General features: G+C 59.3%; 1 protein-coding gene across 6 annotated transcripts in view; it reads left to right on the top strand.

The window, feature by feature from the left end:
* MYO7A (myosin VIIA) overlaps positions 1-25,548 on the top strand; it is an 85,736-nt gene that overhangs the window by 52,727 nt on the left and 7,461 nt on the right. For 3 of the 6 annotated variants that reach the window (XR_011440674.1, XM_023645656.2, XM_070273256.1), the window contains 23 exons: positions 88-291; positions 514-690; positions 1,189-1,278; positions 2,386-2,513; positions 4,721-4,847; positions 5,574-5,693; positions 6,237-6,410; positions 7,288-7,515; positions 8,786-8,956; positions 10,402-10,519; positions 11,285-11,411; positions 12,452-12,735; positions 13,673-13,863; positions 14,541-14,665; positions 15,324-15,481; positions 16,421-16,574; positions 17,809-17,964; positions 18,451-18,556; positions 19,676-19,789; positions 20,864-20,951; positions 21,133-21,239; positions 23,675-23,860; positions 24,300-24,416. Coding sequence is in view for 5 of the 6 variants with exons in the window: in XM_023645656.2 (XP_023501424.1) it covers positions 88-291; positions 514-690; positions 1,189-1,278; positions 2,386-2,513; positions 4,721-4,847; positions 5,574-5,693; positions 6,237-6,410; positions 7,288-7,515; positions 8,786-8,956; positions 10,402-10,519; positions 11,285-11,411; positions 12,452-12,735; positions 13,673-13,863; positions 14,541-14,665; positions 15,324-15,481; positions 16,421-16,574; positions 17,809-17,964; positions 18,451-18,556; positions 19,676-19,789; positions 20,864-20,951; positions 21,133-21,239; positions 23,675-23,860; positions 24,300-24,416 (3,450 nt within the window). In the remaining variant the exon portion in view is untranslated. Of the gene's footprint in view, positions 1-87; positions 292-513; positions 691-1,188; positions 1,279-2,385; positions 2,514-4,720; positions 4,848-5,573; positions 5,694-6,236; positions 6,411-7,287; positions 7,516-8,785; positions 8,957-10,401; positions 10,520-11,284; positions 11,412-12,451; positions 12,736-13,672; positions 13,864-14,540; positions 14,666-15,323; positions 15,482-16,420; positions 16,575-17,808; positions 17,965-18,450; positions 18,557-19,675; positions 19,790-20,863; positions 20,952-21,132; positions 21,240-23,674; positions 23,861-24,222; positions 24,417-25,548 lie in introns of those variants that run through there. The other 3 variants (XM_023645657.2, XM_070273257.1, XM_070273258.1) reach the window with 2 other exon arrangements.

The raw sequence follows: 25,548 nt of genomic DNA, 5'->3' as shown, positions 1-25,548 counted from the left end.
AGGGCTGGCCCCACAGGGACAGGCTGGGGGACCACAGCCCAGCCCTGAGTCTGTCCCCCCGGCAGGGAACCCCTCCTGTCTCCTCAGGACCTGGAACGCGGGCGGAGGGAGATGGTGGAGGAGGACCTGGATGCGGCCCTGCCCCTGCCCGACGAGGATGAGGAGGACCTCTCGGAGTATAAATTTGCCAAGTTCGCTGCCACCTATTTCCAGGGCACGACCATGCACACCTACACCCGGCGGCCACTCAAGCAGCCGCTGCTGTACCACGACGACGAGGGCGACCAGCTGGTGAGGGCTGGGCTGTGCTGGCAGTGTGGCTGCTGAGGTGGTGGGTCCCTGCTGTGCAGGGATGGGGCCTCACGGGCCAGATCCTGAGGAACCCCCATAACGAGCTCAGCTCAGGGGCCTGCCCGCGGGTTCTCCAGCCCTCTCCCCAAACCCCCTGGTTATTTTGATGGCTTTAGCAACATGCTGTGCCGGGGCTCTCTGACTCGGCGGCTCTATCCGCAGGCGGCCCTGGCGGTCTGGATCACCATCCTCCGGTTCATGGGGGACCTCCCTGAGCCCAAGTACCACACGGCCATGAGTGACGGCAGCGAGAAGATCCCTGTGATGACCAAGATTTACGAGACCTTGGGCAAGAAGACATACAAGAGGGAGCTGCAGGCCCTGCAGGGTGAGGGCGAGGTGAGGCCCGGGTGCCCTCTGGTGGACGTCCCTCCCAGGCCAGTGGGGAGGGCTGCCCAGCATCCCCAGCCTTGGGGTCCTCAGCAGAAGGAGCGGCCTACCTAAAATTGGCCTCTGCCTCACTTCCCCGACCCCTGCTCTCCTCTGTCTACTTGTGGGAACAAATGTGTGAGCATTTTGTAAACTGTAACGTGCTGACCGCGATTGAGTGAGGCCACATGTAGAGCGGACGGGCTTTGTGGTGAGAGCCAGCGCCACTGTTGACTTGTTGGGAGGTGTTGTGCGGGTCACCACGCTTTTCTGAGTCTGTTTTCCCACCTGTCACTTGGCTGGTGGGATAGATGTTGGGGGGGGTGGGGAGGGGGTGGCAACGTGGGGAACACCTCATCACCCTTAGTGTGAAGGTGAGACAGTCCTCCGGGCACAGCCCTGTTGTCAGCTGCACTTGTCATTATTTTGGGCCCAATCACTTGACCCTGACCCCTATTGGTTCTGCAGGCCCAGCTCCCCGAGGGGCAGAAGAAGAGCAGTGTGAGGCACAAGCTGGTGCACTTGACCCTGAAGAAGAAGTCCAAACTGACAGAGGAGGTCAGAGCAGTCCCCGGGCTGCCTTAGGTGGCTCAGGCCGGGGCAAGGCTGGGCTCGGGACCCACGGGGACTGGAGTGGGAGCGGACACTGCCTGTCCCCAGGGGTCCTGGCTGGACAGTGTGGGGAGTGATCAGGCAGACAGGGCAGTGAGCTCGGGCTGGGGCCGGGTCAGGGAGGGTTTCCCAGAGGAGGGGGCCTAAGAGCTGGGGAGGGCTGGAGTGGCAGCTGGTGAGAGGGAGGACATTTCCTGCCTGCTGGGCCCCGTTACAGCAGAGTCAGCCTCTTCCTCCAGGCTTCCACAGCCTGCTTTGCCTCTGCCCCTGTCCTGTTCTGTGTCTGAAGCTCAAGTCCAGTCTTGCAGCCACGTAGCCCCAGAATTGAAGGCCAGCCCCGCCCCTTGGTATGCAAAGGCCCAGGGAAGAAAACCCCTACTCATGGGTCCCTGGCAAGATGGCGTGAAATGATGGCTGTGTGTGCCCAGCAGGCGTGAGGACCTCCCACACCCCTCCCGTCTGCAGGGGCTCTGCTACCCCTTGCCCTTTCACTCACTGCGTGTCTCTGGGCAGAGCGAGGGGTGGCGTTGTGGGCTGTGTGGGACCAGAGAGGAGAAACGCGTCTGTGAGAACCCGGGCCTGGGGCTGTTCACGCAGGGGCCGGGGGCACTGGTGACGGTGATGGTGACCGGGTGGTTGGAACCTGGGATGTACTTTGGGCGTCAGAGTTGTGTTTGGATCCCACCCCAGAGAAACAGTGATCCCACCAAGAGTCAGGGGAGCAGGTCTCAGTCCTGGCTGAAAGGGCTTCCCTGGGTTGGGGGCATGGGTGGGTGTCAAACAGCTGCAGAGGAGCCTTATCTCTGGAAGTGGGTGGCACCAGGCCAGTGCTCCCTGGTCGTGTGGCCCATTCATTGAGTCAGTGTCTGTTCTGCACAGGCCGGGGGTATGACACTGGTGGGGGTATGACAGAGCTCAGGGTATGACAGTGGCAGGAAGCTGGCTCTTCTGGCCCCTCTGGGATTCTGCTCCCGGGGGAGGGCAGACTCAGCACGGGGCAGGGCCCCTCACTTCACCCTCCCTGGTCAAGCCTTGTCCCCTCCCTCTGGCCAGGTGACCAAGAGGCTGCACGACGGGGAGTCCACGGTGCAGGGCAACAGCATGCTGGAGGACCGGCCCACCTCCAACCTGGAGAAGCTGCACTTCATCATCGGCAACGGCATCCTGCGGCCAGCACTCCGGTCAGCGCCCGAGGGGCCGGGGCGCAGGGAGGGGCGGCTGACGGGGAGGCAGCCCACTCTTCCTAGAGTGTGGCCCTGAAAGGCTTTTGGTGGCTGCGTTGTGGCTGTCACCTTAGCAACAGATTAAGCTGAACAGGCCGGGTTTAGCTGTGCTGCCAGCTAGTCGTGTGACCCTGGTAGTTATTTCATCTCTCTAAGCTTCAGTTTTTCATCTGCAAAGGGAATACATAACAGTACCCACTCACGGTTTGTGGGCGGATAAAACTACGGGGTGTCTGACATAGGACCTACAGAGCAGTAAATTGCGGCTGCTGTTAACATTATCTGACCTGCATTTTCTGCTTCAACCCCATCCTGCCAGCTCACCCTCAGTGTCCCACACATAGGCCCATGGGCAGGGTTACCGTGCTCAGCATGACTGGAATCCTGTAAGTGCCTCCTTCTCCACCCAGGCCCGGCAGAGGCCTCTATTCAGGCCCCTGGGGTGTTGGGGAGGAGAGGAGAGGATCCAGGAGTCACCGGAAGCGATCGAGGACTCAGCTCAGCTGGGTCAGTGGAGGGACAATGGATAGTACTTTTCTGAGAACTCCTGCATGGGATGGTCAGTGAGGAGAGCTGATGCCCTGAACCCGTGCATGCTGGGATGACAGCAGGATGGAGCCAGGCGGGGGAGAGTTGAGCCCCATTTTACCAAGGGAAAAACTGAGGTCCGGAGAGGAGAAGAGACTTGCCCAGGGGTCAGTAGCCTCCCAGACCTCCTGCATTCCAGCCAGGCTTCCATTGCTCCTTGAGGCCAGTTACTACCTCGCCAGAGATGGGCATAGCACCCGGGTCACCGGCCTCTAGGAAGAAAAGGTAGCCACCCAAGCTGTGTTTAAGGGGCAAGATTTTGCCGCCTAATTATCTCACATCAGACCTGGAGTTGTCACATCTTAGAGAACACAGAGCTGGGATGCTGGACCAGGAGTCGGAAGGCTGGGGTGTCGACTCCCGGAGGGACCACAGTGGATCCCTCCCTTCTCTCCGCCTCGGTCACTCCATCTCTCTGTCCATAAAGTGAATGGGGTCAGGGGCTCTCAGTGGCAGGTGATAAAGTTTCACTGGTCTGTGACACGATGGGAAAAATAAGAATGTTTCTGAAGCTAAATTTGACTTTTTTGAAGGACTGATCTTTGTTCTGAGATTTCACCCTTCCTACTTTTGGATATAAAATTACCTTTGTTTCTGAAATGATTGAGATAGATCGTGAGCAGACTGTGTGTATAAGTGGCGTGTTTTGAATGTCCTTATTTATTGTGCTAAAAAGTTAGCACCCTCAGAATTTATTTTGGAGTTGCCCTGGTCTGTGAACTCTCAAAACTGAGGAGACGCTGAATGGGACTGCCCTGCCTTCCTGCCCAGGCCTGCCCTTCAGGGAGGGAGGAGCAGCCGCGGGCGCCACCTGGCGGTCACGGCTTCACTGTGGGTCCTGCTTTGTCCCTGACCAGGCGGCAGCTACACTGGGTGGGCATTATTGAGGGTTTACTGTGCCGGGCACCCTGCCATGGGCTTTCCACGCCTCGGCTAGTGTTTCTTCACAGCAATCCTATAATTTCCCTTTAAAAAAAAACCCCAAAATACTTCCTTCATTGCTTTCACCTGATTATGAAAATAATACGTGGCCACTTAAATATTCAAATGTTACAGAAGTTTATCAAGATAAACTCGAAGTCCCTACTCATTCCATCTCCCAGAGAAACTCCCCAGATGTTTTCCTGTCTCTGCTCTGCCGGGTGCCGTTAGTAGAAATTGCACCTGCTGCTATGACTATGGGCTGGGCTCAGAGAGCTGAACTCACCTGCCTGGGTGACCCAGCTGGCGAGGGAGGAGGCAGGGATGGAGCCCGTGCTGCTCAGCAAAGTAGTCACCGGTGGCTGTGGCCGCTGTGTGCCAGAGCAGGACCCACACCACCTCTGGATCCTGTGGCCCCAGCATGGATCTGGGTTGGAGTCAAAGACATGCTTCCTGCCTGATGAGCCTGTGTCCAAAGCCACACCCTCTCCAGTAGCTCCCCAGAGCCCTGGGCTCAGCCTTCCCCACCTGCCCCACCCTGCCTCCCCCTGGGTGGTCTCAGGCAAGTAGGAGAGGACAGCAGTGTGTCCCGCCTGCTGCTGGGAGGGGCTGTTCCTCTGAGGCAGTTGCCCTTCCTTGCTCCCTGGCCTGCCTAGGGATGAGATCTACTGCCAGATCAGCAAGCAGCTCACTCACAACCCCTCCAAGAGCAGCTATGCCCGGGGCTGGATCCTCGTGTCTCTCTGCGTGGGCTGCTTCGCCCCCTCCGAGAAGTTCGTTAAGGTAGGAGAGGCGCCTGGCCTCCTGGGGTGGAAGGGGAGCTGGACCGCATGCCTGGCATCGAGGGGAGAGAGCGAGGGGGAGAAGCCCAGAGGTAAGGAGGCGCCTCCTGAGTCATGTCTCAGGCCTCACAGTCTCCCCCCAGCCCATCCTCCTGGGCCGTCCTCCCAGGCGCCCAGCACTGCCCTCTGTTCCCCGCTCAGCCCCATTTCATTTACAAGGAGACTGAGTTTGACAGCAGTGTCTCCTGGACCCTCATGCGTCTTGGAGCAGGCACTTTAGTTCGTCTCATCAAGTCACTTTCTTGACTGCTCCTTGGTGCCAGGCCCTGGGTGCTGGGGACACAGAGGCAGAGCAGGTGACAGCAGGACCAACCCAGCTGGTCAGCGCTGTGGGGAGGAAAGCACTTGCCCAGGTGGGAGGCGTCAGGGAGGTGGGCCCTTGAGGAAGAGGCGCAGTTACGTTTGTGAGGAAGGGGTGTCGCCTGTGGGCTGAGACTAGACAGGGCCAGATTGTGGTGGCCTTGCTGCTGGGCTGAGGCATGCGGCCTAGATCCCAAGGTCAGTGAGAGCCATGGAAAGCAGAGGAGGGGCATGGGTGGACGTGCCTTGAGGATCAGGTCCTGAGTGCGGGTGGAGGGACCTGAGGCAGGAGACCCGGCGAGGCTGCTCTGACTGTCCAGGCGGGGAGGCCAGGGTGGGGCGCCCTCAGTTGGTCCTCTGTCTGCAGTACCTGCGGAACTTCATCCACGGGGGGCCGCCTGGCTACGCCCCGTACTGTGAGGAGCGGCTCAGAAGGACCTTCGTCAATGGGACACGGACACAGCCGCCCAGCTGGCTGGAGCTGCAGGTGCGGCCCCGGCCCCACCCAGGCGTGTGTATATGTGTGCACGTGTGTCTCCAGTGCCCCAGAAAGATTCCCTGCTTTGGGATTCTGTGGTTCTTCAAGCACCCACCCTAAAGTTCTGGAATCCCAGGCCTCTTGGAACAGGAAAGCCCCCAGTGGATGATTGACCCCATCTGCTGGCTTTATGGTCAAAGTGACTTGGGCAGGGCATTCCCTCTGTGTCTCAGTGGCTTCATCTGCAACATGGCAATAACAGTACCCATTTCACAGGGTTTTGTGATAGTTACGTGACGAGAGGACAGAAGCTCCTGGCATGTGGCAATGCCCGACCTCCCAGCCCCAATGCCTCGGCTCAGGGACCCTAAGGGTCCTATCCCAGTGGGGAGCACAGCTGTGACCAGGGACAGGCAATGTTCCAGTGGAATGCTGGAGTCTGGGGGTTCTGGGGCAGCCCCAACCCCATAGGAAGCAGGGAGTCAGGAGTGCAGAGGGAGTGAGCTGGTCTGAAGTGAAACGATTCCAACAAACTCTTTTGGTCACTTTCAGGCCACCAAATCCAAGAAGCCCATCATGTTGCCCGTCACATTCATGGACGGGACCACCAAGACCCTGCTGACGGACTCGGCGACCACAGCCAAGGAGCTCTGCAACGCACTGGCCGACAAGATCTCGCTCAAGGACCGCTTCGGGTTCTCCCTCTACATTGCCCTGTTTGATAAGGTATGGCGGCCCTGAAGCGCCACCTCCTGGACCAGCCTGGGCTGTCCACCCGCTCGATCCCAGTGCTGCCACCTATTGGCTCAGGTGCCCTTGCGCGGTTACTTCCCTTCCAGGGCCTCCGTTTCCCTGTCAGCCAGTGATAACAACCCTGGCTCTGCCTGACTCATTAGGAATGTGGAGATCTAGCATCTAAAAAAAAATCCAACCGTACACTGTGCATTGAAACCCAGAACTCACTTCGGTCACGCCTGCCCAGGCCGAATCCTCTGGTGCTGGAGAAAGAACGTGGCAGAGACAGCCATGCCCCCTGGAGGGGCACACGGCCACTTGACTCTCTGAGATTCGATTTCCCCATTTGTAAATGGGAATCTAACTCCTTATTAGGTTGCTATGGGGGTTTCTTTTCACTTGTTAGTGACCACCTGGAGTGTGTGCGTCCCAGGGGCACATCTGGGCCTGGAGCCTTCTCTGCTGACCTGGACCTGGGGGTGGGTGGTTTGGCCTCCACACCCAGCAACGTCACACACCACAGAGGTGCCCCCACCTCAGCAGGTCCAGGGACAGAACCATGTTGTCTGACCCAGTTTGCCTGGATTTTTCTCACCTACAGCTACCTCCTGTGTTTTCAGTGACCGTGGTCCATTGGGGTTTCACATAAGGCTTACACTAGGAAACAGGAGCTATGTGGCTGTGCCACTCAGAGCCCGTGGCTGGGACCTGGGGTCCCGTGCTGGTCTGCCTCCTGGGCGCATCCCTGCCTCTCTCTGAGCCTCGTTCTCCATTTGAACGAGAACATTTGGCACGGTTGTGGGCTCTCCGTAGTCCTTCCCTGGCTGTTCACCCTTCTGCTAGGTGACCTCCAGCCCTATGCCCCCAGGTGTCCTCCCTGGGCAGTGGCAGTGACCATGTCATGGACGCCATCTCCCAGTGTGAGCAGTATGCCAAGGAGCAGGGGGCGCAGGAGCGCAATGCCCCGTGGAGGCTTTTCTTCCGCAAAGAGGTCTTCACGCCCTGGCACAACCCCTCGGAAGACAACGTGGCCACCAACCTCATCTACCAGCAGGTGGTGCGAGGGGTCAAGTTCGGGGAATACAGGTGTGAGAAGGTGAGTGAGTGAGGGCGAATCTTCTGGCTGAGCTTGCTTGGCTCACGGCCACCTCTTTCCGAATCTGACCCACCATCAGCTAATGCGGAGGTTGGCCTGACTGAGGCTTCTCCCGGGTTTAACACCACCCATGGGGGCAAGGGCTTTGAAGAAGAGCCCGAATTCTGCCAGTGGGAGGTGTTCCTACGTGACTACAGTGATCGTACGGAGTACGTGCTTCAGAACTTGCTGAATTGTTCTGAGTTAGTCTAGACAACTCTGCTCTGAAGGAGTGAGAGATCCACTCATCTTTAGACCAGAGTTTGCAAATGGCTATCCTTTTATCTCCTGAGGACAGGAGTGACGTGGTTGTTTTGATTTTGATGATGATGGTGATGAGGGTTCTCATGATACTTATGATTCTGCAGGTGATACTGATGGAGGAATGAGGATGGGGATGATGGAAATGAAGGGGATGGTTGTTGCTGGTGGTGGTGATGATGGTGTAGGTGGTGCTGATGGTGATGTGTTGGTGTTGGTGGTGACAGTGGTGTTGTTGGGGATGGCAGTGGTGTTGGTGTTGGTAATGGTGGTGAGCTGATACTCGGGCAGAATGCATAATGCAGCCATATCAGTTGCCAAAATTCTGAAATACTTTGAACTAGTTGGAAAATGCCTACTGCCTTCAAGGTGCCCAAGAGCCTTTCTCTATTGCCTCTGCTGCCAGAGCCCTAGGAAGCCCCGGGCAGGCATCGCTGGGGCTCCGTCCACCAGCCCCAGGCAGAGAAGGGGCAAATGCCCAGGGCCCATCTGGCCCCCTGAAGCATTCAGCCTACTGGTTGTTCAGTACTTTGAACGGGTGGGGAAGTGATGGTGATGGAGACAGTAGTGGTGATGCCTTCCCCTCACTCCAGCCATCTCTAGTGGTACCCAGGCCCCCCATTCTCCAGGGCAGTCCCTTCTCCTTCTCTTGTTTGTCAGCCCCAGTCGCTCTCTTCCGGGGCTGAGAATGTCATGGCTGACTCATTACTGATGGGTTGGCTGGTCTGTCTGGGTCAGCTTGTGTCCCCCTGGGCAGGGTCCAGCTTTGTGCTGATGCTGAGGGGACCCAGGAGAATGCAAGAGGGTGGCCTTGCCCTTAGGGAGCTCGTGGTTCCACCAGGATCAGTGACAGCACAGGTCCCAAAGGCCAGGCTCTGAGCACTACAGGAGGCAGGGGCTGGCAGGTGCTATGATCTGGAGGGGCTTCTTACAGGGTGTGTGTGTGAGACCTCCCCGCCCTGACACCTAGGAGGACGACCTGGCCGAGCTGGCCTCCCAGCAGTACTTTGTGGACTACGGCTCCGAGATGATCCTGGAGCGCCTCCTGAGCCTCGTGCCCACCTACATCCCCGACCGTGAGATCACGCCCCTGAAGACGCTTGAGAAGTGGGCCCAGCTGGCCATTGCTGCCCACAAGAAGGTAGGAGGGCTGCGAGGGGTCTTGGAGGACGGGCTCTGTGGTGACCTGGGCCGAGGGTCAAGGACCTGGGGAATCAGAGGGGTCACAGCTCTCACCCGACAGGTGTCTGCCCATCAGGCTGCTGGGGGACGGGACAGCACTCTTGACTTCCTGCCTCCCGACAGCCCTTCTCCATTGTGGACATCAGTCCACTCGTGTCTTCTACCGTCTCTTCTGGGCTGGGTGCCAGGGACACAGAGATGGATCAAATCTGGGCCGGCGGCCTCTGAGGGAATGGGTCTGTGGGTATTGGGGTCCCTGCTCCCGGCCTCGCACCAGCCATGTGCTAGAGCTCCAGCTCACGAGTGTGGTGCGTGCTGGGGGGGCTTCTAGGAAGTGCACCCTCCTTTCTGCCTGAAAGAACTTGGGCCCAACTTCCTACTTGGGGAACTCAAGGTACAGGCCCCCTCCACCCCTTGCTTGAGGCCCCAGGCGCCCATAACCAGCCCTGAGTAGCTCTTGTCCAAGCTAAGGGACCTACCCAGGTAGGGCAGTGGGGCCTGGGGAGGAAGAGGGCGGGGAGACCTTGGCTGCTGGAGGGGACGCACAGGCCTCCCCACCGCCAGGCCCTGGTTGTGTAAGAGCAGAGTCGTCTTTGCACACAAGTTGCCGAGGGCTCCTCAGAACAGCACTCTCCCATCCCCTACACCACCCAGCCTCTTCCCTAATCCCGGAGCCTCCTCCGCCTCTCTCGGCTCTCTGCCTGCCCGGGTAGCTGCCCATACGCCTGGTGCACACATGGCTCTCCATCCGTGTTTGTCGAGAGATGATAAAAGCCACGAGTTCGTTCCAATCCCTCCCCTTCTCCAACACTGCCGAGTTCTCATTAGGGCTTGGAGGGGTATTTTTAGATAATAAAGCGCCAGTGCTTGAGTTGTTTGCTTTATCCACCGGCTGCTGCACCCCTTGTCTACGCCCCCATCTTCCTAACTCCTGGGCTCGGCTGTCAGTTTCCGCTGGAAGCCCAGTCTTGCGCGGCGGCCTCACCCACGATTCCCTGTGACCTGGCTCCGGGCCTTTCCCATTCCCTCTTGCTGGTCTGGTCTGGTCTGGCATGCACAGCCCCGCTTAGCCACACGTATGTTCCCCATACGCCTCCCTCTGATCCATGGCTTTGGGCCTCACACGTGTGCTGGCTGAATTGTGGGCTTTTCTGTCACTCTGCTGAATTGGGAGCTCTCCATGAAGGGGACCCACGTTTCTCTAGTGAGTGGGCACTGCTGTCAGTGGCGGAAGAGGAAGAGAGGGTGGGGCTGTCTGTGTGCTGCTGGGGTGGGGCGGGGCCACGGTGCACAGGAGGGCGCCGCAGTGCGGGGCCGCTCCTGGCTTAGGGGCAGTGACATTTGATTTCCAGACAGAGCCTGCATGATGTCTTGTGTCCCCTGTCGCTGTCTGTCCCCCTCCAGGGGATTTACGCCCAGAGGAGAACTGAGGCACAGAAAGTCAAAGAGGACGTGGTCAATTACGCCCGCTTCAAGTGGCCCTTGCTCTTCTCCAGGTTCTATGAGGCCTACAAGTTCTCAGGTACCCCTCAGCCCCCTGCCTCCGGTGTCCCCAGGGCCCTTTTCCTGCCCTCTCTCCGCGGCTCCAGCCCCCGGCGGAGGGAGGGGAATGGCCGGAGCCGCACTCCCCAGTCGGCCAGGCTCCTGCCTGCGGGGTGGCTTGGTTTCTCCAGGTCAGTGCGTGGAGTGGGGCCTGCCTCCTCGCAGTCCAGTAGGGCTCCGTGACACACAGTTGGTGCTCGGTGACACACTGGGTTGAACAATTGACTGAGTATTGAGATCATTAAAGCACCTACTGTGTACAGAAGAGGGTGGCCCAGAGAATGGGCTGGGCCAACTCTATGCAGCTGAGAGTGGATGTGGCCAACCCAAACCCACGTGGCCACTTGCCCAGCCCTGCTCGGGCCATCACCACTGGGCATGTGCTCCGTATCCGGCCATGTGCTGGTGCCAGCTTCACAGAATCACCAAATACAAGGCCGGAGGGAACCTTGGGGCTCCGATGGTCCAGTCCCCCCCACACCCGGCCTCACTGCAGGGCAGGGACTGGTCCAAAGCTGCCCAGGACAGTGGCAGGGATGGGACTCAGTCAGTTTCCTGACTGCAGCACTCTCTTCCTTAGGTTTTGGCTTGTAGGGAGGTTGTGGTCTCCGAGCCTCAGTTTCCCCAGCTGTAAAATGGAAATCCGTCTCTTCCCCCCGGCCACCTTCCTGGTGGTTATGAGGATTGGGAGGGTCAGGGCCCGGGAGAGGGGGCGCTCCTCTCAGTGCCTCGGTCTCTGCCCCAGGCCCCAACCTCCCCAAGAATGACGTCATTGTGGCTGTCAACTGGACGGGCGTCTACTTCGTGGATGAGCAGGAGCAGGTGCTTCTGGAGCTCTCCTTCCCCGAGATCATGGCCGTGTCCAGCAGTCGGTTAGTCTGACCCCCCCCACATCCCCCGTTCATGCAGATGGGGAGTTGTCCACAGCTGCACACAGAGCAGCGGCAGGGCTGGCGCTCGGGCCCTGCATGCTGGTTCAGTGCTCTCTGAAGCGAGGAGGGCGGGTGGAGACGAGGCGGAGGGACGGGGAAGGGAAGGCTCCCGGAGCTGTGCTGCGGGGCGTGGGCCCTTGACAGAGGACATCAGTCAGGTGCAGAGACCCGCCGTGGCCTGTCCTGGTTCCATGTGATTGAGGCATTTGTGTGCACTGTGCAGACCCCTCAGCATCTTCCTCCTGACTGGGTGGGGGTCTTTATAGCACGTTGCTGGTTGATCTGAGATGGGCGATGGGAAGGACAGACAGCGGCAGCTGAGTGTGTACAAAAAGAGCCTGGCCTGGGTCTCAGGGGCTTGGGCGAAACTCGCCTCCATATCCTCATTCCTAAAATAGAGAGGCCTTAATACTTTCCTTCAGTAACAGCGGTGAGGAATAGATGCAACAGCTGATAGGGGAGCTCTGTGTAAACTGAGAAGTGCGGTGCACATGGGAGCAATGGTGGGGAGGGGTACCTGGAATAGACCAGCGATCCCAGCAGTGCCTCCCCCATCCAGGGCTTGTAGGAGTGTCTCTGGGCGGTGTCCAATGTGGACCTGGGTTGGGCCATGTCCAGCTCTGACCAGGCAGGTGCCAGGCACAAGGGATACAGTGGTGACAAGACAGTCCTTGCCCTTGTAGCTTTAGTCGAGAGGGAAGATGGACATTGAACAAGCCATTTTAAAGCAGGAAGCAGCATGCTAAGGGCTGTGGGATGGCAGGGAGGACTTCCCGGAGGAAGTGGTATCTGGGCTGAGACCTAAAAGTGAGTGGGAATTAGACGGCAAAGGGGAAGTGGGCTGGGCCACTGCAGGCTTTTCCCCTGCCATGTGTGCCTTTGGCCGGGCCATGTCTGACTCAGGCTGAGCTGTGTCCGACCTGGGCCGTGTCTCACCTGGCTGGGCCACATCTGACTGGGCTGGCCTTGGTCTCCTTCAGGGAGTGCCGTGTCTTGCTCTCGCTGGGCTGCTCTGACCTGGGCTGTGCGGCGCCTCACTCGGGCTGGGCAGGACTGAGCCCATCTGGGCCCTGTTCTCCGTGTTGGTCATGCAGGGGAGCAAAACTGACAGCCCCCAGCTTCACGCTGGCCACCATCAAGGGGGATGAGTACACCTTCACTTCCAGCAACTCCGAGGATATCCGTGACCTGGTGGTCACCTTCTTGGAGGGGCTCCGGAAGAGGTCTAAGTATGTGGTGGCCCTGCAGGACAACCCCAACCCTGGTGAGTGGCTCCTGGCATGGGCTGCCAGGCACCGGGGGTCCGGGCTTCAGGCAGATCACACACCTTGGCCTTGGCCTGGCCTCTGAGGCTGCTAGTGCCTTTTACCCATCCTTCCCCAGACACCCTCGGCTCCACCTGGACCAGCCAGCCAAACTGTGTGCCTCCCCTCTGTGCCCTGTAGGGAATCCACCTCCCTCCCCATCTCGGGTCCTGAAATACCGTCTCCTGTCACCTTCTCCAGGGGAGATCAGGGGTTCCTCCTCAGTGTTCCCCAAATACCCACCATCTCCAAGTGATGGCAGCAGTAACAACCACCCTGACTGAGCATCCCCTGGCCTCCTGGGCGGAGCGGGGAAAAGACAGAGATGGAATGGATGGAAGCCCCACCCTCAGTGGGGAGAGGGGGTGGAAGCAGACAGTGCAGGGACCAGCGAGGCCCAGAGGCTGTGGAGCCTGGAGGAGAGGCCCCCATGCAGCCGGGTTCAGGGAGGACACATGTGAGCAGAGTTTGAGGCAGAAGGAGAGCACGGACGGAGCACAGGGGCTGGAGAAGGCAGGCGTGTCTAGTACTGTGGATAGTTGGGTTTGGCTGGCAGGGGCGAGGTGAGGGAGGAGGGGCATGAAGTGAGGCGGATGAAGTCAGAAGGCCAGCCCACAACAGGCCTGTGAGCATGTCGAGGAGTGTGGGCTTTCTCCTAAGGGCAATGGGGAGCCATGGAAGGCTTTTGAGCAGGAGAGTGGCCCTCTCCGCTGCCTGTGTCTGTGTGGAGGGATATGGCAAGGTGGAAGGAGGCTGACCACTGAGCAGATATGAGAGGGAGAGGCCTCAGTTCTTCAGTGGGGAGGAGCGGCTTATACGTCTTCCACCCAAATAGAGTAGTTCCAACTCAGCCTCTCTCTCTACCCCCACGTGGCCCCGCTCACCTCTGCCTCTCAGCGGGCGAGGAGTCTGGCTTCCTCAGCTTTGCCAAAGGGGACCTCATCATCTTGGACCATGACACTGGCGAGCAGGTCATGAACTCAGGCTGGGCCAATGGCATCAATGAGAGGACCAAGCAGCGTGGGGACTTCCCAACCGATTGCGTGTATGTCATGCCCACTGTCACCATGCCACCGCGGGAGATTGTGGTATGTGACCTGGGGGTGTCAGATGGATGGGAGGCTCCCCGGACCCCTCTTTGTCCTCTTCCCATTTCTGTAAAATGGAGTGAGGGATTACAGTAGATTCATGGTCCGCAGTTTCTGGGAAGATGATCTGGGGGTTTTATGGGACCACAGACTTAAAGTTGGGGCAGGTTTCAAACCTCTGCCAGGTGGAGAGGGACCTAGAAACAGCATCAGAGGAGGAACTGCCCAGGGGAGGGGGATGGGAGAGGGGGCATCACCTTACACTGTCTGAAAGGGCAGTGAGGGCAGAGTTGGGAAGGGAGGCCCTGGTTCTTCCGGAGCCCCCTGAGCACAGCACTGAGGACTCGGGGCCCAGCCTTCCAAGGAGCTCCTGAGCCAGCTTCTGTTGACTGCGTAGTTCTCACATCATGTCCCCTGCCTTGTCCAGGCTTTCTGACTGACCCAGCCTGGCTCAGACACCGGGCACCAAGGGAAGGGTCTTGAGCCCAGCACGATGGAGGCAGAGTAACTTCAGAGAGCCCAGGAGGAAAGGGGTTCCCAGGGTCAGAATGGGGCCCAGGGCCCACCTCCATGGAGCAGTCTCCTCAGCCCCAGTCTGGAAGGCTCCAGCTGTACCGTGTTGACCCCAGGGACCGCAGGCAGGGAGCTGACCTCAGCCCCTGTCTCTCGGCCCCCAGGCCCTGGTCACCCTGACGCCCGACCAGAGGCAGGACGTCATCCGGCTCCTGCAGCAGCGAACAGCGGAGCCCGAGCCGCGCGCCAAGCCCTACACGCTGGAGGAATTTTCCTACGACTACTTCAGGTGACGGACACAGGGAGGGCCGGATGGCAGACATGGCCTCTGCTGCTCTCTGGTGGCCTCAGGGGTTGCTCTGGGCTGCCCACCGTGAGCAGGGCCAGGGTCGGAGGGTGCTGGAGGGCCGTTTCTCTCCGTGGAACTGACCCTTCTCATGTGTCATCTTATCCTTCCTTCATTTGCAGAAGTGACTGTGCCCACGGAGAGGGAGGGTGGGGTGTCCTGGGCACTCCCCAGCTCCCGGTCCTGGAGGGGAGACAGGCACAGAACCAGGCAGATGTGATTCTGGGCGCCCAGTGTTGCGATGGAGCTGGGGACAGAGAGGAGGCCTCCAGGAGGAGGTGGCATCTGAGCTGAGCAGCGAGGGGTGACCGGTGGAGGAGTGCTGGGGGCAGCACGTGCCGAGGCCGGAGCAGAGGGACCAGAGAGGAGCAGGGGCGAGCAGACAGGGCAGGCGGCAGGGCTGGCTGGGCTGCGACGCTGGGTTGTATCTCCATGTCTTACTGAGAAAATAAGGCCTAGGGAGGGCTGGGGTCTCTTCCCAGGTCACATGGTGCCGCAGGGACGGGCAGGGCCTGTTCCCTCCCCTCAACCTGGGCGCAGGGCTGGATGGGGATGGGGTCTCAAGCCTACAAGTTAGTGAGACTGTCCCTGTGCCGTGCAGGCCCCCGCCCAAGCACACGCTGAGTCGCGTGATGGTGTCCAAGGCCCGCGGCAAGGACCGGCTATGGAGCCACACGCGGGAGCCGCTCAAGCAGGCGCTGCTCAAGAAGATCCTGGGCAGCGAGGAGCTCTCGCAGGAGGCCTGCATGGCCTTCATTGATATCCACACCCTCGGGGATGGGCCGCACGGAGGGTCAGGGCAGGCGCCACAGGGATGGGGACCCCAGGGCAGGGCAGGGCAGGCCCAGGCTTCTAGGGTTTTGGACAGACATGGAGGGGATGTCTGTGGAGTGGCTCCATCCATGTGCCCAGCACCTTACGGTGTGTGAGGGGCTGCCTCACCCATTGTCTCCTCTGACCCTGTCATTTGGTTGACAGATGTGTATTCTGTTGTGTGCCGGGCCAGGCCTGGAGACACAGCAGTGACCAGACCCAGTCCCTGGCCTCATGGTGCTTACACTTAGGAGGGGAGACATGCGGATCGGGGTGGGTGCTGTGATGGGGCTGGGCGGTACAGTGACCTGACTCGGCCTTGGAGGAGGGCAGGGAGGGCTTCCTGGAGGAAGTGGTGTCTAGGCTGAGACCTGAAGACTGAGTAGGCCTTAGCCAGTCAAAAGGGAGAGGGGCGAGGAGTGTTCCAGACAGAGGGAGCAGCTTGTATAAAGGCCCCGAGGCAAAACAGAGCAGGGCCGTTTCGAGGGCACAAAATAATTCCGCACAGCTGGAAGGCAGAGTTGAAGGGAATCTGAAGTGGTGGGCTGACTGACTAAGGGCTCCCAAGCTCTGTTAAGAAGCTTGGACTGTGTCCTAAGGCTGTGAGGAGCCACTGGGCAGGGGTGGCATGGTCAGACTTGTGATTCGGGAAGCTTGTCCTGGTTGCTGTGAGGACTTTCGATGTGGGGTTGGAGGCCTGAGGCAGGACGGCCAGTGAGGAGGTGGCCAGAGGAGTGAGGAGGAGGGTGGGTGGTGAGTAGCCTCAGGCTTCGGGCCCCATCACCAGGCGGTGGGAGGGACACACCCTGTCGGAGAGTGTGGCCTCCTGCCCCCCGGCCCAGTGCTCCCCCATCGGCCGCAAGCCCTTCCTTGACGGCTCCCCACCCGTGCTCAAGTACATGGGCGACTACCCGTCCAAGAGGATGCGCTCTGTCAACGAGCTCACCGACCAGATCTTTGAGGGCGCCCTGAAGGCCGAGCCCCTCAAGGACGAGGTGTATGTGCAGATCCTGAAGCAGCTGACCGACAACCACATCCGGTGAGCAGGGATGGCGGGCGGGCGAGGGGCAGGCCCCTACCCCTGGTGCTCGCAGCCAGAGGGGATCTTAGCGGTCCTCTGCCCGTTGTGACGGGGAGCTCATTCCCTCGGAGGCAGCGGCTGGCTCTGCCTGGAGCAGTCCTTCCTCACTCAGAGCAGGAGCTGCCCTCAGGCCCCCTCATGTCCTGGCTCTGCCTCAAGGCCCAGGGAGAACAGGTCAAGAACCGATAGGGGGTGGCTGTGCCCTCTGCGTCTGTCCTCCGAGTTCTACAGCCCCAGCTCCTCCTGAAGTCCTGCCGCTCCCTGCCTGAGCCTCCTCCAGACAGCCCTCCCCAGCCCAGACTCCGCGGTCTGCCTGGGGGCTCAGCTCCTGAGCAGATGGCCATCACTGGCTCCACAGAGCTGGCTGTCAGTCAGAAGCTCTGGCTGAACACTCTGGCGGGCTGGGGTGTGGGCCCCAGAGGGTATCACCGTCTCCCCCTGCTGGGCCAGACAGGCCCGAGCTGGAAGTCAGGCACACGCTAGCCTCAGATCCTGAGAGAAGCCCCACCCTCTACCCTTACACCCAGACCCCCAACTCCCTCCCCAGCTTTGTCACTCTCTATATCTCCTACACAAGTCCACCATCGAACCATACATCACATCTTTTCACACTGCCAAACCTTTGTACATGCCGTGCCCACAGCCAGGAAAACCCTTCATCACCTTTGCATATCAGAATTTACCTCATCTTTCAAGGCCTAGATCAAAAGCCACCTCCTCCTAGAAGCCCTTCAAGCTTCCCTCCTGCCAGGCCCAAAGAGCTCAGAGTGGTGCCAGAGGGAGCCCAGGGGCTGGTCGAACTCAGTGCTACTCAAAGAATAGATGAGTTAAAGAGCTTCTGCCAGAATAGGAATCACACTGCTTCTTTCATAGGCAAGGCTTGCTATAGAAAAAAATCTTAGCTGAGTACTTGGTGAAATAGTCGGTTTTCACTCTGGCATCAGCCCCTTATCTCCATGTGGACTGGTAACTGCGTGGCCTGGTGTGGCGTGGCTGCCCACGCTTCAAGTAGCACCAGTTGGATCTGGCTGGCAGGGAGGTGGGTCCGCGTTGGTCCTTAGACAGGGGTGGGAGTCAGGGCCGGCATGGGCTTCTGTGGTGAGGAGCCGAGGGGGGTGTGGCCCCTGGGGGTGCTCAGGGATGGTCTGGGGGGTCCGCAGGCCCCTTCTGGACACGGCACCTCCTCCTCCAGGTATAGCGAGGAGCGGGGCTGGGAGCTGCTCTGGCTGTGCACGGGCCTCTTCCCGCCCAGCAACATCCTCCTGCCCCACGTGCAGCGTTTCCTGCAGTCGCGCAAGCACTGCCCCCTCGCCATCGACTGCCTGCAGCGGCTCCAGAAAGCCCTGAGGTACAGCTGTTCACATGGGGCGGGGGGCAGGCACCGGGCTGGGCTCCTGGCCACACCAGGCTTGTGGGACGGGTCCTTTGGGGATGAGGCCATGACCACGGCTGCCAGCTGGACAAAGGTTGCAGTACCCAGTGCCCACCGTGGACACAGTTGGAGAGTCTGGTTGCTCAGAAGGGCTGGGCTCCTCCTGCCTTCAGGTCTGTGGGGGAGGCAGATACCTGGGCCGCCTTTCGTACTGTGCACAGCCCACGTGCATCTTTCGCTCCCTTCTGTCCCCCCACAGCCCTACGCAGCAGGTACTGTTATCATCCCATTTTACAGAGGAGAAACTCGAGGCTCTGAGAGGTTGAGTGACCGTCACCTGGTAGGAAGTGGTGGACTAGGATTAGAACCAGGGTCTGTCTCCCAAGTTCCCTCTGTTCTCCACTCCCCATGGCCCCATGAACCCCTGGCTCCTGACTTTGCCACCCCCCACGTGTTTTTCAGAAACGGGTCCCGGAAGTACCCTCCACACCTGGTGGAGGTAGAGGCCATCCAGCACAAAACCACCCAGATTTTCCACAAGGTCTACTTTCCCGACGACACTGACGAGGTGAGGACCGCTGGCTTCTTGGTCCGTCGATGCCCCTGAGGGCCCCAGCTCCTTTGGGGACACAGGGAGCCTCCGTGATGCCCCCCCCCATTGTCCTCTTACCCTTGAGTGGAGTCAGGGCTCAGCCAAGAGACCGCAGACTCTGCGGGGGGCGGTTGGCTCCTGGTTCCAGTCCCCTCTTCCTTGAACCGCTTCCTTGGGACGGTCTTCCCTCCTCGGCCCCTCTGAGGAGGCTCTGCCTTGGAGAAGGGTGCTTGCTCCCTCTGAGCTGAGCTCGTGCGGGGGCCACCTCCCTGATGCCAGCCCTGTTCCTGGGCCCAGGCCCATCTGCCCCCCGGCCGCGGCCTCTCACATTGCCCTGAGCCCACTCTCCTGCAGACCCCTTCCTGCCTCCTCCACCGACCTGACTGCGGGTGCCCTCCACCCTCGTCCAAAGGTCCTGTCTGTCTGCCCGTCATCGCGCCCGTTTGGTCAGGCTGCCTCCTGACCTCCACTCCCCGCCCCACCTCAGCACAGCGTGTTCTTCAGACAAACGAGCCCACATCAAAACTTTCAGTTAGAAAAGCAGTTTTAAAACTTGTCTAGAGACTAGAGACTCAGAAATGCCATGACAAGATTCTGGTCACAAGGACAGAGAAACTCCTAAAATCCTTTGCTGTCCCCTCCCGTGGAAGGTTACACAAAGCAGCACCACCCCCTCATCGCACTCCTCCCCCATCCAACTTCCCCAGACTCTCAATCCCTCTCCCTTTTCTCCTCCCCCTTTCTGGAATTTGCTTTCTTCTGCCTCCAGTCTCTCTCCTCGCAGTCGCCCTGGTCCGTGCTCCCTCAGCCTCTGCCATCACTCACGCTGCTCGTACAGCCAGGGGGCCCTGTACCCTGGAGGCCATGGCTGAGTGGCGTGTGGACAGCTGGGGAGGACAGGATCCGGGAGGACCCAGATAGGAGTTGCTTCTTCCTTTTCTTAAATGCCGGCCCAGCTCTGGACCCTCGGGGAAGCCCCCTCAGAAGGAGGGCGTCTTTCATGGGAGGGGGCTCCATAGAGTGGGAGGCACAGCCAGAGGGGCGCCCGAGGTCCCGGAGAGGCCCCGCCAGAGCCCAGCAGGTGCCTCCCCCCAGGCCTTCGAGGTGGAGTCCAGCACCAAGGCCAAGGACTTCTGCCAGAGCATCGCCACCCGGCTGCTCCTCAAGTCCTCCGATGGATTCAGCCTCTTTGTCAAAATTGCAGACAAGGTGGGTGGTGGGTCGTTGGCTGGCTGCCTGCCTGCTCTTGGTCTGTCTGTTGGGAAATTTGCTGGGGCCATAGGCGCTCCTGGGGCTGCAGCGGGAGGGGCGGGAGGCATAGGAGGGAGGGAGAGAGAAGGAGGGAGTGGCACTCTTGCATGCGGCATCTGACTGTGCCCATCTCCTTCTTACCTGCCCGCCTCGGCCCCCAGACATGTAGCAGCCCCCTCAGTCTCTCTCTGCAGAGGCGTTGCACAGCATGGCCCCAGACCTCTTGGGAGCCACATGGTGCTCTGTGTCCTGGACACACCAGGCTCCTCACCCTCCCAACACGCATGTACTTTCCACATTTGCTTGGTCTGGTCCCTCAGCTGCCAGTCTGAGGCCAATTACCCTTGAAATAACCCTAAAGGGAGGGTGATTATCCCCACGTAATAGATCACAAAACCTGGGCTCAGAAAGGTTAAGTAACTTATCCAGGGTCACACAGCAGGGACTCAGATCCAGGTAGGTCTGACTCCAAGTGCAGGCTCCTCACCATCCCACATTGCCCTCCCCCACTTCTCTCCCACGGGGGTCAAAGGCCCGGGGGAGGCTTTCCCGTCCATCTCAGGCAGATCGAGCCCTCCCTCCTGTTGCCCACTCACAGTTCCCTGTGTATCCATGTCTGTCTCCTCCCTTCCTGACTGTCCCTGTGGCAGACACTGGTGACCCAGAGCTGACCTCAGGGAGGTCCTGCGAGAGCAGCAGGACACGGGTGCTGGAGAGTGTCCAAGGCAGGGGCTGGGCCTCACTCTGGGCCCCTTTCCTGGGGCGTGGCGCAGCGTCCAGAAGATCTTTGCTGAGTGACTGAGTGACCTTCCCTTTGCTGAGTCGCTCGGGGCAGGAACTGGGCTTTGTTCTGGAGACGCTCTGCAGACACCGTCAGGGCGGGGCGGGGCGGACACACGGATGATGCCCCTCCTGGCTGTGAATGGGAGTCTTTCTGGAGAAGGGGCCGCCGGGAAGGCCTTGGGTGGGAAAGTCAGAAGAGTCAGTGTTGCTGGAACTAAAATGTGTGGACCAGAATGGCCATGTCCCTAGGTCATCAGCGTCCCCGAGAACGACTTCTTCTTCGACTTCGTTCGACACCTGACGGACTGGATAAAGAAAGCGCGGCCCATCAAGGATGGTAACATGAGGCTGGGTCCTGGGATCCTCTGAGTCCCGGAGCAGGGCAGGTGCCGGCTCAGGGCCATACAGCGAGGCCCACCCGGGTTGGACCTGAGCTAGGGCCACCTCTGGGGCTAGTGCTGAGCATGGGCACCCCCTGTGTTGGGACCCTCTGGGTGACTGCCGGCCCTCTGCCACAGGAATCGTGCCCTCGCTCACGTACCAGGTATTCTTCATGAAGAAGCTGTGGACCACCACAGTGCCGGGGAAGGACCCCATGGCCGACTCCATCTTCCACTATTACCAGGTGGGCCCCCAGCACCTCTCTGCTGCTGTTGCTTCCATGTGCTGCTGGCCTCGCTGTACTTGGACTGTGAAAGCAGAGACCTGCTGTCCTAGCCAGGGGAGGGCGGGGACCCCCTAGAGTGGCCCCACCCAGACCCTTCTCCTTCCTAACCCTCCGGCCCCCGGGGGCTTGCTCATGTCTTCTGAGCTCCCAGTCCCCACCTGTGCAGGCCCTTCCCTTGCTGAGGGGCTGTCCTCGGAATTTGGGATTCTGATGCTACTCTTGCGTGTATCTGAGGCCTCAGTGTGCGTCTGTAGACGTTCTCCAGCTCAGGCACGTGCCTGCGGGAAGCCAGGAGGGCGCTCACATGTTGAGCCCTTATTAGGTGTCTGGAGCTAGTCACTCATTCTGCCCTCCCAACAAACCCCAAGAAGTAGGCATGTTGTTCCCATTTTAAAGAGGGAGAAACTGAGACTCAGAGAGATCAAGTGATGTAATTAGGATCACAGTGGTGGGATTCCAGGTCTTGGCGACCTCAAACTCAGCCATCTTTTCTGGGTTAGCCCATTAACTGTTCTGTGGGGAAGAGAAAGCAGGATGCAGTATAGGCGGGGGAGGCAGAGATGGTGGCTGCCGTGGTAGAGGGAACCCTGGCCTGGGAGTCAGAGAGCTGCCCTCATTCAAACCTGGGATCACCTCTCCCCCACGCCTCCCCCGACCCTCACTCCACGTTGCCCGTTTAGTGAATGGCACCATCAACTACCAGTTCTCCTAAGGCAGACACCCGAGTCAGTCTTGACGTCTCCCTCTCCCGCCTCTCCCTTGTCCCGATCATTCGCCTGCCGACTTTACCTTCTGATATCTGTAAAATCCATCCACGTCTCTCCATCACCACCCCAACCAATGTGGGTGTGTCCGCCATCTTCTCTCATCTGGATGAGCCAGTAACCTTTCCCCTGATCCCCCCCATCCGTGTTTGTCCCCATTCAATCCCTTCTCCACATGGTGGTCATCATGCTTCCCAGGTCCTCTCCGTGGCTCCCCTCGCTCTTAGGGTAGAGCCCCAAGTCCTGACTGTGGCCTGCCTGGTAGGAGGCCACTGCCTACTTCCGCTTCCTTGTCCTCCACCCAGCACCTGTGCTTAGTTCACTCCAACCACATTCTTTCAAATTCTCAGGTTTGCCACAGGGCCTTGGTAATGTCCTCTCTTTTGGGATGCTCATCCCTCGGTTCTTCCCCTCGCCTACTGAGCTTTGAGATGTCAACTCAATCATCTTATCTTAACTGAAGTCTTCCCTGACCCCAAGACTAGATCAGGTCACCTCGTTCTATGCTCTCACAGCACTGAGAACACTGCCTTCAAGGACTGTCATCATACAGTGATTTCGTGTGATGATTAACATCTGCTCTTGCCTTGACTACAGGTTCTATGAGAGTAGGGAGCATATATGTTGTTGCTAAAGGGCCTGGCTCATAGTAGATGCTCCATAGATACTTGTTGGCTGGCTGGATGGGTGACTGTGTGAACTGGTGGCTCAGTGAATGGATGGGTGGAAGGAAGGATGGTGAATGAATTTGTGGGTGGATATTGGTGGGTGGATGGGTGAATGGGTAGGTGGCTGGGGGGGGTGGGTGGGTGGATGGATGGACAAATGGGGAAATGGATGTGGGTAGGTAGATGCATATGGGTAGGTAGGTAGATGGAAGTATGGCTGGGAAGATAGGTGGCTGGGTGGGTAGGTGAAGGGGAAGATAGGTGGGTGAGGAGGTGAAAAGATGGGTGGAAAATAACTGACTCATGTTTCTGACCTGCAGTGTGTCCTCAGGCCAGCGTCAGATTCCCGACACTTCAAACAGCAGATAAGACAGTTACAAGGCTCCAGGAGCCTGTGAGCAGTGCTGGCCCTTTAGAGGCTTCATCTTATTTTTTTTAGTCCACTCCTCATCCTCAGTTTCTCTGGTTCTGGGTCTGGAATCTCAAGGTGGGGAAGGGGCTGGTGCTGCTGCTGAACCAGCAGGTCTCAAGGGAACACAATGGGAGGCGGCCAGCCTGACAGATTTTGTTCCACGGAAGAACAGACCTGGGAGATTAGGGTTGTGGAAGGGTCTCAGGTTCACCAGCTGGTCACTCTGAGTTTCTTCGTCTTTGAAATGGGGCTGCTGGCCTCATGGGGCTGTTATAGGGGAAATGGGATAACATTCATGCCTGGGAGAGGGGAAATGGGATAACATTCATGCCTGGCTCTGCTTCCCAACTGTAATGTGCTGCACCTGTGCAGGCAGAATTGCTGTTCCCTGCACTGTGCCATCTCCCCTCGGGTGGGGAGCAGGGTCAGCTGAGGCTGGAGAAGTAGGTGGGCCCAAATGTGGGGTACGGCAGTAGACCTGGCGTCGGGGTGCAGGGAAGGAGGCTGCTTCCTCCAGGTCTCTCGACGCCCGTGACCTGTCCCTGGCAGGAGTTGCCCAAGTATCTGCGAGGCTACCACAAGTGCACGCGGGAGGAGGTGCTGCAGCTGGGGGCGCTGATCTACAGGGTCAAGTTTGAGGAGGACAAGTCCTACTTCCCCAGCATCCCCAAGCTGCTACGGGAGCTGGTGCCCCAGGACCTCATCCGGCAGATCTCACCTGATGACTGGAAGCGGGTGAGCATGGGGGCGGGGGCAGGAACAGGGGCGCCCCACGAATGGGTCTCTGGGCGCAGCCGGGGTCAAGGGGACAGGTGCTGGCCAGCAGCCCAGGGAAGTATCTCTTGTGGCCCCTGTATTTGATAAGGTCACCCTCCCATTCTCCCTTCCACCTGCTTTAGTCTCCAGTCCTCGAGGCAAAGGATTCAGCTGCCACTTGGCAGTAATTTGTCCTGTCCTGGTTACCATGGTGACCTGCTTTTACTTGCCACTCTTTGGCCTGCTTGCTTGGGGGAGGGAAGGGAGGTCAAGAGTCCATTAACTAGGATGGGGGGGCCTTCATGGCCCCCAAGACCCGCATCCTACTCCTGGCCCTCCAGGGCCATTGACAGCTGCTGACAGTGCGGCTGGGGCAGGAGGGGCTGAGGAGAGGACTCTGAGCCACCCTCCCCTGCAGTCCATCGTCGCCTACTTCAACAAGCACGCGGGGAAGTCCAAGGAGGAGGCGAAGCTGGCCTTCCTGAAGCTCATCTTCAAGTGGCCCACCTTTGGCTCAGCCTTCTTCGAGGTGAAGGTACACTGTGGGCGGCTTCTCAGAGGGAAGGAAGGGGGCAAGGAGGGGGGAAGACAGGGCACAGAGACTCCTCCCCAGGACTGTGGGAAACAGTGATGGCTTCTGCCATGTGCCCTGGCAAGGAAAGGAGAGAAGCACCCTCAGCCTTGTCCCAGCGAGGTGTCTCAGCTAATGCTGAGCCCTGGGCTCTGTCCTGGGACAGAGAGGGACCAGAAGCTCAGCCTGGCAGGGGAAGCAGACATGTAAACAGATCAGAGTAATGGAGGATGATCTGAGCTGTGACGGTGGGGAGCCGTCATTGAGGTGGCAGAGCCTGGAAGGCCTACCCAGACTGTGAAGGTTGAGGAGGCTTCCTGGAGGAGGCAACACTTGAGCTTTCCAGGGAGACCCTGGGGAGAGTGTTCCTGGCAGAGGGCCTAGCGTGAGCAAAGATGCAGAGGTGCGAGAGCTCAGGCCTGGGCAGGATGTGCAGGTGGTTGAGTGTGGAGGGGTGGAGGGTGTGAGGGGAGCAGACTGCCCTGAGAGGCAGGCTGGAGAGCAGGCGAAGGGGTTGGTTTCCTCCTCCAGGTGGCGGTCAGCCTTGGAGGGTTTTAAACAAGGATGGTGGGGCCAGAAGCCCACTCTGACTGTGGGGTGGGGGGTGGATCTGAGCGGCGTGACCAGAGGCAGGAGAACGGTGAAGAGGCTGGTGTGAGAGGATGAGGGAATAGGTCAGGATGGAGAGGAGAGGATGGCCTTCTTACACATCTAGGCTGGGATGCCTTTTGAGAAGCCTGGCTGTGCAAGGAAGAGAGGGAGGGAGGGGCTGGAGGTAGGCATAGTGTTCAGGGAAGGTTTTTAAAGATGACAGACATTTGGGCTGAGAGAGAGGAGACAGCAGAGACTCCTAGAGAAGCAGGAGAGAAGGGAAGAGACTGCTGCTGGGGAGAGTGGGAGAGGGCGTTGTTTGGGGACCCATGAGGGAACTTGGGGTAGCACTGAGGGCCCAGCAGAGGTGGAAACCATGAGGTGGTGGCAGGACATCCAGCACCGCTGCACTCCTGACACCGGGTCACAGCAGGAGGGGTCAACTCAATCCTAGCTGGGCACCACTTCGTTCCTGCCCCAAATGCACACAGCCTTTCCTGCTCTG

This window comes from Equus caballus, chromosome 7 (assembly GCF_041296265.1).
Source record: "Equus caballus isolate H_3958 breed thoroughbred chromosome 7, TB-T2T, whole genome shotgun sequence".
NCBI classification, from domain to species: domain Eukaryota; kingdom Metazoa; phylum Chordata; class Mammalia; order Perissodactyla; family Equidae; genus Equus; species Equus caballus.
This window is presented reverse-complemented; position numbering and strand designations above follow the sequence as displayed.